The sequence below is a fragment of the Budorcas taxicolor genome, chromosome 19 (assembly GCF_023091745.1).
Source record: "Budorcas taxicolor isolate Tak-1 chromosome 19, Takin1.1, whole genome shotgun sequence".
In the NCBI taxonomy this organism is placed as follows: domain Eukaryota; kingdom Metazoa; phylum Chordata; class Mammalia; order Artiodactyla; family Bovidae; genus Budorcas; species Budorcas taxicolor.
The window spans coordinates 23,175,733-23,193,425 of NC_068928.1; the positions used below are offsets into that span (position 1 = coordinate 23,175,733).

The 17,693-nt window shown below is 42.2% G+C and overlaps 1 protein-coding gene across 3 annotated transcripts in view; it reads right to left on the reverse strand.

Moving 5' to 3' along the window:
• Positions 1-17,693, reverse strand: part of SMG6 (SMG6 nonsense mediated mRNA decay factor) — a 199,441-nt gene that overhangs the window by 179,811 nt on the left and 1,937 nt on the right. For all 3 annotated transcript variants that reach the window (XM_052657343.1, XM_052657344.1, XM_052657345.1), the window contains exons 2-8: positions 15,584-17,318; positions 14,855-15,047; positions 14,168-14,278; positions 11,009-11,115; positions 10,701-10,779; positions 3,235-3,345; positions 2,645-2,857 (exon numbers count right to left, since the gene is read on the reverse strand). In XM_052657343.1, coding sequence (XP_052513303.1) covers positions 2,645-2,857; positions 3,235-3,345; positions 10,701-10,779; positions 11,009-11,115; positions 14,168-14,278; positions 14,855-15,047; positions 15,584-17,318 — 2,549 coding nt within the window. The remainder of the gene's footprint in view (positions 1-2,644; positions 2,858-3,234; positions 3,346-10,700; positions 10,780-11,008; positions 11,116-14,167; positions 14,279-14,854; positions 15,048-15,583; positions 17,319-17,693) is intronic.

Genomic DNA, 17,693 nt, shown 5'->3' on the forward strand with positions numbered 1-17,693 from the left:
TCCAGGATGATGCAGAGGCTGAAAATATACAAAGAGCTTCACCAATAGTTCAGAAAACAAATTACCACATTTTACTCTGCATATATATGTAATTATTTGAAATTTTTACTAAAAATATATTAATATATTATTTGCATAATTTAAAATGTACTAAATATAATAAAATGTAATGGCTCCAATGTGGAGCTGAAAATGCCTCTCTTAGATGCACGCAGAATAAGAACACATGCCCTATGATCCACCAATCCCATTCTTGGGCACATATCCAGACAAACTAATTTGAAAAGAGAGATGCAACCCAATGTTCACAGCAGCCTTGTTTACAATAGTAAGACATGGAAACAGCCTAAAAGTCCGCTGACAGATGAATGGATAAAGAAGATGTGAGTGTGTGTGTGTATGAGGGAATAGCACTCAGCCATAAAAAGCAAGGAACTAATGCTGTTGCAGCAACATGCATGGACCTAGAACTTACCATACTAAGTGAGATGAGTCAGACAGAGAAAGACAAATAATGTATGATGTCACTCACATGTGGAATTTAAAACAGGACACAAATGAACTTAACTATGAAATAGAAACAAACTCACAGACATAGAGAACAGAGTTGTGGTTGCCAGGGGAGGAATGGGGTGAGGGAGGGATGGATGGAGAGTTTAGAGGCAGCAAATTCAAATGGTTATAGAATGGACAAATAATAAGATCTAACTGTATAACACAGGGAACTGTATTAAATATCCTATAAGAAACCATAATGGAAAAGAATATGAAAAAGAATATATATATAAAATGTATATATATAAAACCGAATCACTCTGCTGTATACCAGAAACAAATATGGCATTGCAAGTCAACTATACTACAATTAAAAAAATAATAATTTAATTAAAAAAATAAAAATATGAACTTATAAACATATTACTTAAAACAATAAAACACCTAATGGAAGACAGAGATCTACAAAACATTAATTATAACTTTAATGAGGGGTACTCCCTAAAAAATGCCATAAATTACTTTATCAAATTGTCATTGTTGCTTTCATTTTAAAGACACACAGTGGAGCTAATCCCATAGAACAATTTGTCTCCTGTTCAAGTAGACTTCCGGTCTGAGGTGGTAACATCCAAACTAGAAGTGGTAGCAGTGAGGATTCTGCCACAGTAGCAACCCCTCTGAAGCACCCTCACGTCCTGGGGCCCCATGCACACCATAGCACACAGGAAGCTGGTAGTTTCATTTATAAGCAATGACTTCTTCCCAAGTCATTCAGAAAAGAGCTGAAGGCTAAAGACAGAGGAAGATAAATGGGAATTTTAAATTAAACCCTGAAGGATGAGTCCTCCTATCCCGCCACCTCTGACTCATTCTTAGCAGACAACCAAGCCTCCAACTTCAAAGGGGAAACAGACAACATGAAAAGGCCCTCCTTCACCTTCCTCCGACGATACTCACGATCTTACCTGCACCCCCAATTATTCCTCTTTTCCCTCAAGCACAAGAGGGAGCTCTCATCTCTTTTCTCCGCTATCCACTTCACCTGTGCTCTGGATCCTACTCCTTTCTCATCATTTGCAAGGACATTTCCCTGCCATCTACCTCCTTTCTTTCATAGGTCTTCAACCTATTTATCATTATGTCCCTTCCTCGAGTAGCTGAATCAACTCTCTCTCATGACTTCAGTATCATCTATAAGAGGATGCTTTCAAGTATCTTCACCTCTGGCCCAGATCACTCTCGAGTTTCAAATATTTGCTAGTCTCTAAGTATCTGCACGTCAGTGTCCTACAGAAATTCCAACATGTCCAAAACTAAACTCATCATATTTTTCCTAAAACCAATTCCACCTTTATCCTCCATCTCAGGGACTGGACCAGTTCACCCAGTTCTCAAGTCAGAAACCTAAGTGCTACTTCCCTCAGCTCCCATGCCCAAATAAGCCCTTTGGATTCAACCTCCTTGATATGCTCTGTTCACTTTTCCCCATCTACAAAGCCATCTCCTGGTTCAGTCCCTTCTCACATCTCACTTGGATTACTATTGCGCCCTCCTGCTCTCCTTATTTCTAGTTTTACTCTTCTCCAGACTTTCCACAAAACACCCAGAGTCCTATTTCTAAAAGGCACACCTGACATTTCCCTATTTAAAGCACTCAATGGCTCCCTATGACTTTCTGGGTAAAAGGCCAAAGTCTACTTATTGTATGGCCTTTCAACACCTGGTCCCAGCTCATCTCACCATCCACTGTATAAATTTTGCTCTCAGGGCACGATAAACCCGCCATTCTCAATTTACCAACTACTGTGCCTTTTCCCTAGTTTCAAAAATCCCACCCAGAATCCTAAAGCATCATATTGATGACTATGAACCCAGGGCAGCAAAAAACTTTTAATCCTAAATTCATCTTCATCTAGAAAAACTTTCACTAAATTCTATGGCGCCACACAGTGGTGAAAGAGGGAAGCGCATAGTAAAGATAAAGGAAACGTAGGTGGAGGACGCGTATAGAACATCAGGGAGCCTGAAGTGGTCTGATTCCCTGAGACGAATGGGGAACGTCTGCGCGGTGCTCCGTGGCGGCATGCACCAGACTCTCACGCCTACTGAGCTAGCCGTGCTCATGGCATCGCTTCCAGGAACTTACATCGCTGGGGCTCAGGCTGCCCAGCCCATTCTCCTGCTCAGAATCCTTCCCAGACTCGGTGCCCTGGGAGGACCGGGGACGGGATGGATGAATCCAGATCTCCAGGCGAGTGGTGTCGTCTCCTACATGCCGGAAAGTGGATTTCTTCCCTTTCCGCCACTGGTCAGGGCTCAGCTCCAATTCTTCGTGTTGCTTCTTTTCCATCTGTTCCGCCTGTAAGACATACAAACATGTCAGCTCAGACTCTCCTGGTATTCAGCCAATAAAGAGAAGTGCGCATCTCACCTGAGCTTGTTTGCTAAGAACTATAAAAAGTAAAGACTTAGCCACAGTTCCAAAGTACAAAGTATCATCTGTTTTGTCTCATAAAAGTTACTTATTTTGTAAACCAGATGCTGTGGAACACGTACACCCAAGGGCCCTGGAGTGCTCTCCTAAAAATGAGTTTGGTTCTGCACAGAGACTGACTCTATAGCACAGACCAATGGCACCCCTTGAGGACAGTATTAGTCATTTCCTAAAGGACACAGAGATAGTAACAGAAATGCATTCTTCTAGGAAGAAATGATCTTGCCTGCATCCCTACTCACCTTCCGTTTGGTCTCTTCAAACAAGCTCATGAGACTCTCCTTGGCAGTCAGGATAGGGTTGCTGGCAGCTAAACTGCGCATATAATAATAGACAGCATCCAGCTTCCTCCTCTGCAGAAAGAGGTCAGAGACACTGAGTCAACCAGTTCTCTTCCAGACTCCAGCCTGAGTCAGCCAACCCAGGAAACCCTACCATCCCTCCCAAGCTGTAAGGAATTCCAACAAGAAAATGAGAAGGCTACCCATAGGAGAAGCCACGGTGCTAACAGCAGAGCCCTCCTCTCACCCAGGACCATGTCTAACGTGCAGAGCTACTCTCAAAGCCACACACTCAGAAGCGGGGGAGAAGAGTAAAAAGCCTCACAAAATAGGAAAGCAATTACATTTTCTCTTTAGAGAAAGAAAACAGTCAGCCTGTACTAGTTATTATTATATTTAAATTATAAATAACAATGGCAATATCACTGATTAAGCGTAACTGTGAGGCAAATGATGAGCACTTCAGAAACAGTATTTCTGTTTCTGAAGGAAATAAGAAAAACAGCCCAAGGAAACTGCCCCATAGACATTATTATTCCCATTTTAATGATGAGAGACAGGAGCTCCGGAAGATTATTATGTAACTTGGTCAATAAGGTCTCAAAGCCAAATCTCTGATAAGCTAGTATTTGAACCAAGGCCTCCCTGGCTCCTAAGTTCACGTTTGCACTACTGACTCTACTGAGAAAAGGAAACTATTACTCAATGCATTCAGCAAATAAACACTTCAAGTCCAACTGTACAACCCATTAATAAGGAAATCAAAGGGAGAGCGTTAGAAGGAAAGCAAATCAAAAGCCTTTCTATCTTTCCATTATATACGTCTCTACCCTTTCCCTGTCTCAAAATGTACCTAGACTACTACTTCCTTCTCTCCCCAGCACCTACTTACTCTTTAAAAAGTCCCACCTTATTCTAAGCTCAACTGCCTGAGCGTGACTTTGGTCCTGCCACCTATTATGTATAAGCCTAAGAAAGTCAACTGAGAAAAATTTCCTTATCTGTAAAATGAAGATATTCACCAACATATATAGCTCCTGAAAAGAATAAAATTCACATAATTATACATTTAAAGGAATATCTGGTACATGGTTTCAGTCAGTTAAATGGAAGCTATCTTGTATGTTATTCTAATTATGCCACTCCCTTGATTTTACAGTAATTGATCAGTCCGACAATGATTTTTTTCATATTTTAACATCTCTGAAGTCAAGATACAACTCACAATCAATATCTACCATCATCTTACTTTAGCTCACGTTTTTCTTTCTTAGCGGCATAGAAAATTATGTCTCCAACCATCAATTGCATCATATCCTATCAAGTGCAATTTGTATTGTTGTCTGTACACACTTGTCTTCTCAATGTTTTTTTTTCAGGACAGAAACCATATCAAATTACCTAGCAAAACACTGCACAGCATGTTCTCAGCAAATACTTGGGATCCACTGAAAAGTTATAGAAAAGTTGAGAAAGTGATATTAAAAGACAATTAATTGGGTTAAGACAGAGAAAGCAAAGAGGGACAGAAGAAAAGAACTTGCAGAGAGTACTAACTTAGGTCAGAGGTCCATGAAAAAACACATAGCAATTTAGTTTGTGTGGCAACAAACCACTGAGGGAAGACACAAGATTAATACTCAAAAATCAGTTGTATTTATATATATTAGTAATGAACAATCTGGAAAAGAAATTAGGAAATAATTCATAATAGCATCAAAAAGAACAACATACCTTATTTATACCTTAGGAATAAATTTAACCAAGGAAATGCAAAACTTTTAAACTGAAAATGACAAACATTTCTGAAAGAAATCAAAGAAGACCTAAATAAACGGAAAATATCCTGTGTTTTCGCAACAAAAGACTTAGTACTGTTAGGATATAAACAGACCTCAAAGCCCTCTAAAGAGTCAATACAATCCTTATCAAAATCACAGTTGACTCTTTTGGCAGAAAAGAAAAAGTCGATCCTAAAATCTATACAGCATTCCAAAAAATCCCAGACAACCAACCAATGTTGAAAAAGAACAAAGTTAGAAGACTCACATACCCCAATCTAAAAACTTACCACAAAGCTGCAGTAATTAAAGCAACATAGTACTCGCACATGAGAGAGAATTGAGAGTCCAGAAGTAAATTTATCATATATCAACTGACTTTTAAAAATATTAAGACTATTTAATGGGGAAAGAATAATCTCAACAAATGATGCTAGGGGAATTAGACAGCCACGAAAAGACAGCCATGCAAAAGAATAAATTAGACCCTTACTTCACACCATAAATTAACCAAAAATGGATCAGTGACCTAAACAGAGGAATTAAAACTATTAAAAGAAAAAAGATTTCTGTATTTTCGTCTAAATAAATAAGAAACCTTAACTTTTAATTTGGTTAAGCATTTCTTAGCTATGACATCAAAAAACAAGCAACAAAAGTAAAAATAGATAAGCCACACTTTATCAAAATTAAAAACTTTGTTGAAAGGCCACTATCAAGAGAGTGAGAAGACAACCCATAAAATGGGAGAAAATATTTATAAATCACCTATCTGATTAAGGTCAGACTATATAAAGAACTGCTACATCTCAACAATAAAAGACAACTCAGTTTAAAAATATGCAAAGGATTTGAATACACTTTTCTCCAAAGAAGATACACAGATGGCCAACAAGAACATAATAAAACCAGTACTCATTAGGGAAATGCAAGTCAAAACCACAATGCCATACAGCTTTGAAGGCAATTAGGTTGGCTACTATTCAAACACACACACACACACAACAAAAAGTAGTGTGCTTTAGCAAGGACGGAGATAAACTGGAATCCTTGTGGGACTGTAAAATGGTACAGCTGTTGGTACGGTGATTCGTCAGAAAACTGAAAATGCTATTGCCAGATTATCACATGATCCAACATCTCCACTTCTGAGTATATGCCCGAAAGAATCGAAAGCAGGGTCTTGAAGAGGTATTTGTATACTCATATTCATAGTGGTATTATTCACAATGGTCAAAGGTAGACATGTCCACTGAGAAATGAAATGAAAAACAAAATATGGTATATACACAACTGAATATTACTCAGCCTTAAGGAGAAAACTGACATGAGCTGTAACATGGACGAACCTTGAGGATTTAATGCTAAGTGAAATAAGCCGGTCACAAAAAGACAGATACTTCTTGATTCCATGTATATTCGGTAACTAGAGTACACAAGGATGAGATGGCTGGATGGCATCATGGACTCGATGGACGTGAGTCTGAGTGAACTCCAGGAGATGGTGACGGACAGGGAGGCCTGGCATGCTGCGATTCATGGGGTCGCAAAGAGTTGGAGACGACTGAGCGACTGAACTGAACTGAGAGTACACAAATTCACAGAGACAGAAAGAAGAAAGGTGGTTACCAATGGCCAGAGGGAGGGGAGAACAGAGAGTTGCTGTTTAATGGGTAGAGAGTTTCAGTTCTGTAAGATGAAAAGAGTTCTGGAGATTAACTGCACAACAACGTGAATGTACTCAACACTACTGAAACATTACGCTTTTAAAGATGGCAAATTTTGGTTTCTGTGTGATTACAGTTGAAAAAATTTTTTGCTGAGGTTTGACAGTAAACAAAACTCTGTAAAGCAACTATCCTTCAATTAAAAACTAAATAAGTTAAAAGAATTTTTTTTTATTTTCTTGGTTTTAAAAAAATGGTTAAAGGACTTGAACAGACTAATAAGCATATGAAAAGATACTAAATATCATTAAACATTAGGGAAGTGCAAATCAAAAGTGAGCTACCACTTCACACAAGCTGATTGTAAAGTTTACGTGAAAAGGCAAAAAAAAACCAGAAACATCCAGGATAGCCTACACAATACTGACACTACCCGACTTCCAGATTTGCTATAAAGTTAGCAATGGCAACCTACTCCAATATTCTTGCCTGGAAAATTCCAGGGATGGAGGAGCCTGGTAGGCTACAGTCCACGGGGTCTCAAAGAGTCAGACACGACTGGGTGACTTCACTTTCTTTCTTTCTGTAGTTCCTTTTGGAGAAGGAAATGGCAACCCACTCCAGTGTTCTTGCCTGCAGAATCCCATGAACAGAGGGGCCTGGTGGGCTACACAGTCTGTGGGGTTGCAAAGAGTCGGACACAACTAAGCAACTAACACACACACACACACACACACACACACACACAGAGTAATCAAGATAGTATGGTACACACACACACACACACAGTAATCAAGATAGTATGGTACACACACACACACACACACACACACACACACACACACACACAGTAATCAAGATAGTGTGGTACTGGCCAGAGAACACACACACACACACACAGTAATCAAGATAGTGTGGTACTGGCCAGAGAACACACACACACACACAGTAATCAAGATAGTGTGGTACTGGCCAGAGAACACACACACACACACACACACTCCCCCCAAGATAGTGTGGTACTGGCCAGAGAATAAACAAGTAGATCAATGAAACGGAACAGAGAACCCAGAAACACACCTTCACAAATACAGTCAGTTGATTTCTGACAAAGGAGCAAAGGCAGTTTAAAGGAGAAAGCAGAGTCTTTTCAGCAAATGGTGTCGAAAACTGGACACCCACATGCAAAACAATGAATCTATACACAGACATTACACCTTTCACAGAAATTAACTCTAAATGGACTACAGACTTACATGCAAAATGTAAAACTCTACAACTCCTAGGAGATGACAGAGAAGAAAATCTAGGTAACGTGTTTAGCCATGCCTTCTCAGATACAACACAGAAAGCACAATCCATAAAAAAAAGTTGATGAAGTTCTTAGATTTCATTGATTTTTAAAAACTTCTGCTCTGTGAAAGACACTAAGAAAATAAAAACTACAGATTGAGAGAAAATATTTGTAAAACACGTATCTGATAAAGGACTGGTATCCAAATATGTGAGCTCTAAAAATTCAACAATAGGGACTTCCCTAGTGGTCCAGTGGCTAAGATGGCAAGCTTCCAATGCAGGGAAGCTTAGGTTCGATTCCTGGCCAGGGAATTAGATCCCACAGGCCACAACTAAAATATTCTGAATGCTACAAGGAAGACTGAAGACTCTGCATGCCACAACTAAGACTCAGCACAGTCAAAACAACAACAACAACAATAAGAAAACAATCCAATTTAAGAATGGGCAAAAGATCTGAACAGACATCTCACCAAAAATACACAGAAAGCAAATAAGCATATGAAAAGATCCTGTACATCATCTGTCATTAGGGAACTGCAAGTTAAAACAAAGCCTAACGCAAATAGGATTCCGCAGAACTATTAGAAAGAGCAAAATCCAGAACACTGACAAGACCAAATGCTTAAAAGGATCCACAGCAATAGATGGGAATGCCAAATGGTACAGCCACTTTGGAAGACACTTTGACACGTTCTTCCAAAACTATATATACCCTAACCACACAACCCAGCAATCACACTCCTAAGCAGCTATCCAAATGAGTTGAGAACTTATGTCCACAAAAAAACGTACACACAAATGCTTCCAGCATTTGATAGTCAAAACCTGGACATAACCAAGATGTCCTTCAACAGGGGAATGGATAAACTGTGGTACATCGATACACTGGACTACTACTCATCAATAAACAAAAAGAGCTATCAAGTCACAAAAATCCCTCTAAGTGCTAAATGAAAGAAGGCAACATGAAAAGGCTACACACAGTAGGGTTCCAACTATATGACATTCTGGAAAAGTCAAAACTAGAGAGACAGTTAAAAATATCAGTGACTGACAGAGGTTTGGGGGAGGGCAGAGGGATAAAGAGGTGAACCGCAAAGCACAGGGTATTATTTTTAGGGCAGTGAAAACATTCTGTGATCCTGTAATGGTGGACACATGTCAATATACATTTGTTCAAACTCAGAGTGTACAATAATAAAAGTGAACCCAAGTGTAAGCTGCAGACTTTAGTATTAATAAATGTACCTGTACTGGCTCATTAACTATAACTAATGTACTATACTAATGAAAGATGTTATTAATAGGGAAAACTGAGAGTTGAAGAAGTAGACGGGAACTCTCTGTACTTTCTGTTCAATTTTTCTGTAAACCTAAAACTGACCAAAAATTTTAAAAATATAGTAAAGAAGAAGAAAAAAAAAAGTCCCCAGGTAGGGAGGAGGGAACCACAATGAGATATCACTTCATACCCACTAGGTGGTTGGTCATATTCAAAGCAATGAAAAGTAATAAATGTTAGCAAGAACATGAAGAAACTGGAACTCTCCTACACTGCTGGTAGAAATGTAAAATGCTGCAATCACTATAAAAAATAGCTTGGCAGATTCTCAAAAAGTGAAACACAGAATTACCATTTGACCAGCAATCTCACTCCTAGGTACAGACGATAATTAATGGTTAATTTTCTTACATGAATTTTATCACAATTTTTTAAAAAGCCATTGAGGGGAAATTTTTTAAATATATTTTCTAGTTAACAAATAAGACTAAAGGGGAGAGAAAAAGCCACAAAGAGGGGCAAAAAAAATCTCAACACATATCAAAAAGAGAATAGGACAGAGGTAGAAAGTAGAGAGAGAAATTCATAGATTCCGCAAGAAGTGTTTCCTTAAACCACATTCCTTATTAACATTGTCAATCCATAATTAAAGTGTTAGGAATTTTTTATTTTTGTGGAATAAAGGATAAAAATATCAATTCAAACACTGTTTATGTGGGCAATGAATTTTACAGCATTAAGAAAACTCTCCCTGCCAATGAACACGTTAACTGCTTCTTATATTTAAACCTTCGGTACCTACAACTGGCCCCTCCCCCTTGAAGTCAGTTTCCTTACTGGGGGCTCCGTCAGATCCCAAGGCTCACTGTGAGAGCCACATTTAGAGGAGTTCAGCAAGATCAGAGGTACGGTTTGGCATTTACTGTGTTTCTGCTAAAAAGACTCCTAAGGTGAAAAGCTCAGATGAATAAGGGGATGATCTGGGGAAAGGAAGGAAGGATGTACTTAGGGCTAGTTGAGGACTTCAAAGGGGAGAAATACAGGGAGCCTTCCTCTCCTTCTAGAGACGAGTAACCTAGTTCAACCCAGGGAAGGGAAACAAGACTAGATTCAGAGCAGAAACCTTGGTCAAAAACAAGAGAGTAATGTCTGACTGCCGCATGAGCATTCCCCTGGGAACTTAAGTGTAGTGAAAGTGGATTCAGCTGAAGTGAAAAGTCCCTCACAACTTACCTCTGAAAGCAACAGTTAACAAAAGGAGTTTGAGGATGGCAGATAGAACGGGGTACACTTTGGGTTGGGTGTTCGGATGAGTTCTAGTTTCAGGAGCTGATGCTATCAAAATCCATATATCTTACATATTGCCTGCAAAATACTTCCCCATCCAAAATTTCTTACCGTATACACAGCCAGCAGAGCCAACTGGTTATAAGGGCGCCCATTCTTTGGAGCAATATGCTGGGCCTTCAGGTACCAACTAGAACAGAAAAACAATTTTAAAAAAATGTTTCTGTATTAACACCTTCCCAATTTATCACCTGATAGCCCTTACTACTTAAGCTGTAACCATCGAGTGGTAGAGCATGAGGCCTACGGGAGCACCTGCAGGACGTATACACAGGACGCAGCTCAGGTGGGCCACTGCGCTTAACAGGGCCTAGGTTAAAGCCACACAGGGAAGAGGAGTAACGAAGAGGCAACAGTACCTGCGTGCCTTCCCATAATTTGCCGTGTCGTTGGCTTGCTCCCGATACCTGGCAATATCTCCTTGGCAAATCATACATCGCTGGGCACTGATCAAGGCATATTTTACCTTCAGGAGAAACGACCAGTTAGCAGCATCTACCCAAGAAACTCTAACTTCAACCCCAAAGGACAGGGAGAGGGTCAAAATCACAGAGCAACATTAATTATGGACCAGCAATCCTCAACAAAGTCCAGTCAAATGGAAAAAATATTCTGCCTGTCTTTGTAGTAGCTGAATAACCTCAACTAAGTCTCTGGGACTCAGCTTCTCCATCGGAATATAAAAATACCTATCTCACAGGGAAACTGGAGGGAAAATGTATAAGAATCCTTTATGAATTATAAAGTGATATACAGGGATTTCCCTGGCAGTCCAGTGATTAAGACTTAGCACATTCACTGCTATGGGCCTGGGTATGATCCCTGGTTGGGGAACTATGATTCCCCAAGCCAGGCACAGTGATATACAAGTAGAGTACTAAAACCGTTGTTTGTTCTTTCCTTTGCATCTTTCCATCATCTTTCTCTCCTCAAACTATTAAAACAACTGTATTGTGTTACTGCACTCCACCTCCTTTGCAGGACAATAATAATTCCCTAAAACAGTAAGTTACCCTTTTCCAAACACCCACAACATCCGGGACTGGGAATACTACATGTATGTTTTCTCACTGATGGGCTTGGCATCTGTCCCTCAAAGAGAAGACAAGAGTAAAACTTTAACTACCCTAAGACATGAGCTCAACCAAAAAACCTTCTCAAGGAACATCACTTCATAACATGTATATGCTGTTACTACATACCGTTAGGAGCTTCGCCGGTGGCTCAGCAGTAAAGAATCAGCCTGCCAAGCCAATGCAGGAGACGTGGGGTTCGATCCCTGGGTTGGGAAGATCCCTTGGAGAAGGGAATGGCTACCCACTTGAGCATTCTTGCCTGGAGAATTCCATGGGCAGAGGAGCCTGGTGGGCTATAGTCCATGGGGTTGCAAAGAATCGGACAAGACTAAGCAACTAACACTTCACCTGGCTAACGTCTTGGGTCTTCAGCCTTAGCTTAACCATGACTTCCTCAGGCTTCTATGATCTGCTAGGCCCCTTTACACCTATACCACACCCCCACAACACCCTTTGCAGAAGCCGCTACACCTGCAGTTACTAATCCAACACCTGTACTCATCCCTAATCAAAGTAAACTCTGAGAGCTGGGACCACAGCGTTCCTGTTCCAGGCTGAATTATGTGTGCCTAGAATGGCACCTGGTGCGTAGGAGGGACTCAACAAGTACTTGTTGATTAGTAATACAGCTTCTGCATGGCAACTGATCAGAAAGAGCAGAAAGGCAAGAGGAAGCCTCTTCTCCATAAATCACACTCGTTTCTCTAATGAATTGACCTCTTACTCTCCCTTGGCCCTTTCCTCTCAACATATAATTACGTAAAGTCTCTCCAAGCTTAAAAGCAAACTTCTCTTGGCACTATGTCTTTTAACTACTAACTTCCCTTCCCTCCTTGCCTTCACAGCCTTCTTACAAGAACAGCCTAGGGTACCCTCTCATTATATCTGCTACCCTACTTCTCATTCACTTCCATCTGGTTTCCATCCTCCCCAAGTAACATAACTCCTGATAAGGTCATCCAACCCAACGGATACTTTTCAGCAATTGTAACATGTGAGCGTTTTTATAGCACTTGACCATTTTAACCACCACCACCCTAAAATCTGACTCCTTGCTCTCAGGCTGGCTCTCCTAGTTTCCCAACTTTATAGGTGGTGTGTGTGTGAAGTCGCTCAGTCGTGTCTGACTCTTTGCGACCCCATGGACTGGAGCCCACCACGCTCCTCTGTCCATGGGATTTTCCAAGCAATAGTACTGGAGTGGATTGCCATTTCCTTCTCCAGAGGATCTTCCTGACCCAGGGATCGAACCCAGGTCTCCCACATTGTAGACAGACGCTTTACCGTCTAAGCTACGAGGGAAGTCATTGACAACTTCTGAATCTCTATCACCACTCCAGCTCTTTCAGAGCTCCAGACAGACTAAAACATTCATTTGTTCATTTCCAGCTCCTCTACTCAAGCTGATTCAAAACAGAACTAACCTCCTCCTTCCCAGCCTCTCTTCTAGGGCACAAAATGTGAGGAGGATCTGGACTCCTCCTCACGCCTCCAATCTCGACATTCACACTGAACCAGCCAGCAATTCAATGCTGCTCCCTACAGTCTTCCAATCTGTCTCCTCTTCACCTCCACTTCCTCTACCTCAGTTCACGCCCACACCCAACTCTCCTACCTCCACTCTTGCCCAAACTCATCTAATGGCTGAGTGATCCCCAAGTACATATCTATGCCATCCATTTGCTGAAAATCAATCAATAGCTCCTCACTCCTTTCAGGAAAAAAATCCAAAATCTTCAGCATGACACATAAGAGTTTATGATCCATCCCTTCCTCCTTCATTAACTTTACCTCCTCCAACAGCCCAATCCACATTACAGACATCAGCATGCTGACTTCTACTTTCCCAAGGTGTGGTCCTCTCACTGTGCCCTGTTTCTAAACTGCCCCTTCCACTCCTACTCATGTTTCAAAACTCAACCTGACAGTCGCTAAGAAACCTTCTTTGAACCCCCATCAGTCTACAGCAGACCCAATGCCCTCTACACTCTATACATACCACTACTACAGTATTTATGACGTTACATTATAACTGTTGCTTTAATTCATCTGTTCCCCGACAGGGCTGTATCTTTCATTCTTGTATCCTCAACACCCAGCACATTCAGTTCAGTTCAGTTCAGTCGCTCAGTTGTGTCCGACTCTTTGCGACCCCATGAATCGCAGCACGCCAGGCCTCCCTGTCCATCACCAACTCCTGGAGTTCACCCAAACTCACACGCATCGAGTTGGTGATGCCATCCAGCCATCTCATCCTCTGTCATCCCCTTCTCCTCCTGCCCCCAATCCCTCCCAGCATCAGAGTCTTTTCCAATGAGTCAACTCTTCGCATGAGGTGGCCAAAGTATTGGAGTTTCAGCCTCAGCATCACTCCTTCCAATGAACTAACACTAAATAAATGCTAAGTGAATGAATAAATTTAAGATAAAGAAGCTGGCTTACTGTCTTTCGTAATGGCTTGCTGCGAATGGCAAGACCATCCATGTAGTCCTCCAGTTTGAACTTGTAAGTGACCTGCAGCTTCTGAAGCAAACTATCAAAGAAGTCACTACCCTATAAAGAGAAAAAATAAAAATCAGCCAAATCAGCCTGTTCTGATTCATTCTACCCAGAAACTGAGGCAAGTAACCCTTTCACAGTTCTGCTATTGTTCAGCCAGCAGATGTTAAGGGAGGTATGTGCAGTATTTAGTGGCCACCAACTAAACCCAAGACAAATTAATAGCATAAGCCTTTCCGTGGTTTTAAAGACATGAAAACACACACAGGATTTGCCTGGCAGTCTAGTGGTTAAGACTGAGCTTCCAATGCAGGGGGCATGGGTTTGATCCCTGGTCAGGGAACTAAGATCCCACATGCTGCAAGGTGCAGTCAAAAACACACACACACATGAACACACACTCCAGGTAAGACATTCAGAAAGCTTCCAAGCTCAAAACTAAGTCTACCAGTCAGGTAAGTTATAGTGTCAAGGAAGCAACAGAGGAAGGATAGGCCTAAACTCAAGAAAAGAGCATAAAGTTTGTGGTCAAAGCTCTATTATAAAACACAGTATTTCGGGTGGTAAAAACTCATCACAACTAAACAATGCTGAAGCCTTTATCCTGAGGGCATAAAGATGATGGTTTACCTCATCCAAGAGCTCCAAAAGTCTGTTCCGAATCTGTTCTGGGTTCTCAACATTCGGATCCTTGAGAAGCTGCCTGAACTTCTCAATCACCTGATAGAAAGCATTCTTCCACAGGATCTGATCCACATTCTGATTATCAGAGAACTCAATATCTAATAGAATACAGCGCTCATATAGCTGCAGCAGTTCAGCTCTGGAATAAAATACATGCAACTTCTAGCTCCAAATACACCACAGGAAAGGCTAGACCCAAGACCTGAGGTTCCTGCAAATCACACACCTTCCTTGGCAGGAAATCCAAAATGCCACCAGGTATAGCTCTCACTCTAGCTTCCATTCTGCACAGCAGAATGTCATTCTATAGACAAGCTGTCTAGGAAAGTAGTTCTTCCCCATATACCTCTACCTGAATTTAATAGCCAAAGTAACAGGGTACATGCTGTTTATTTCTTGGCACTTTCCTTTTCCATATCCAGAGTCCATGCTCTCTTAAAAGATTTTTTTCTTCTTAAAAACTGGGAAGCACTATCATTTCTAGGACTAGAAACAAATTTTTTCTGCTCCGTTCTTTTTCTAACTTCCCTTCCCTTATAAAAATTAATGTGAAAGGGAGGTAACACCTGGGAGTTTATCTGAAAGGCTTCTCCCTTCCTCAGCTTTGGGGCCCTATACACCTCCAGCTTATTCCTACTCCCCTTCAGCCAGGATGGGACTCTCCCCCCGCCATACCTGAGCTGAGCCATCTTCTCCAGGCCCTCAGGACTGATGCGGTCCCTGGAGAGCAGGTTGCTAAGTTGCAGTTCTTGGTTGTCAGCCACCCGGAGGAGCCGGTGCAGTTCCTGTTGCTGCATGTTCCTCACATGCTGTTCCACCTCCTCAGGACTCATGGTGCTGGCAGGGAGAGGGCTACACACATACTGTCCTGATGGAGCTGGGAAGCCCGGGTAGTAAGGCGCTGGGTACACACCGTTTGTAGGGCCCACCGGGTACTGCAGAGGGCTGTAGCCTGTGTAAGGATACTGGGAGGCAGGGCCTGGTGCCCGGGGGTAATAATAGGGGTTGTCGGAGTTCTGGAACTTATAGTAAGAGGCTTGGGCCTGGCGTGAGTCACCCCAAGAGGTAGGGCTGACTTCATCATCAGTGTCCAAGAAATGCAGCTGCGGCGTCTGGCTCTTTAGAGCGGGTTTCTGTTCAGGATTGTTTGGGTCCCACAATCGTCGAGTGGTGCCTCCCCGGCCCCAACTCCGAGTTCCCTTGCTACCAGTTCCAAATAAAAGCCGAGGTCCCAAAGGTGTCGACTCTGGAGAACCGGCTGAACTGACCGACAGAGTGGTGTGGGCAGGGAGAATGAGAATGCCCCGGCCGCGACCCCGAAGCTCCTGTCTCAGGTTTTTGGACTCCTGCTTCTCAGAGCCTTTGCCCCCACCGCTCGAGCCTTTGTCTGGCTTTAACCTATCCACCTCTTCCCTGGCAGACCTCACCACTGGGGAATCTTTGTTCATGGTTTCTGCATCGAAAGTCACTCGAAGAGTACCTCGATTTTCTTTACCATTGCTTTTCTGCTCTCCCTCCCCTCGGCCAGACCAGCTTCTTTCTGAATGTTTCTTCCTCTCTGAGTTCCTCCGTGGTCCATCGGGCTCATCAATTCTGTCCTCATCCAAGGAGTCAGTTGAGGACATAGACACCTGCTTCTTCAGTCGAGGCCTCTCCTTGGTCCGATCCTGGCGGCGGCGGCGACTTCCACTGTCAGTCAGGCCAGCCCCCTCGGCGCTGTTGTTGCTCCCGGCTGAGCTGGTGCTGCAAGTGCGGTAGCGGTTCCTGCGTTTGTCTGAGCGGGAGTAACGCTTGGCAGAACCCGGCTTCCCTGGAGCCGAGTCTTCGATCGCCTTCTTCACCCCCTCCCCCTTTTCTACCCTCTTTCCTTTTTCTCCCTTTGCAGCCCTTACTCTGTCACCACTTAAGCTCTTTTCAGCCTCCTCTCTGTCTGGCTTGCTCACCACCTCCTCTTTCACATTTCCCCTACACTCATCTTCCTCTACCCTCAGTTGCTCTACCTGGTTGAGGATTTCTTCCTCTTCCACCCGGCTGGTGGCTTCTTTGTTAACAGTCTGCAAACGCCTTCCTGGCTGATAGATCTGCATGTCTGGTTTCTTTGTCCTCTTAATAATTCTTAGGCTTCGATCCTCTTGTCCAACAGTCCCAGGAAAGGACTCCTGTGCCCGAATATTTTCTGAGTCTACAGGACCATTTTGCTGTGGGTTGTCTCTGCAGACATCTTTAATGAGCTGGGTACAATTTCCAACAGCAGAAGAATCTCTGTCATTAACAACTTCATTCTTCAATTCGTCACTCCCAGAGGGTTCCTTGATTTTAGGTCTGTTTCTTAGTCGGGAAAGACCAGGCTTATAGATTTCCAGATCTGGGCGCCTGTTATCTTTTCGCTGCCTGGGCTCCTTCATGTTTTCTGCCATGTTGGAGAGAGTGTTGGGGAGGAAAAGGTGGAAGAATAAAGGGGAAGAAGAAGAAAAAAACTGTCATTAAAAGTAAAGCAAGAATTACACGTCCAAGTGTTCATACTGATGGACAAGGAAGCAACTTTCTGCAGAAATGGAAATTCTACTAGGTTTAAGATATTTGTTCAGCATCTGGCAAAACTAAAAACTTAACTATATTGGAGCTACCTACACTTGAGTTAGGGAAACAAGGGGGAAAAAAATCATATTCTTTTGATTTTTACCCAAATCATACTCGGATCCACAAGACCCTAAACTACCTCATCACTGTCAGAATAAAAGATTTCTGACCAGTTCTGCATTGGACTTTTTTTCTGCTATCGAGG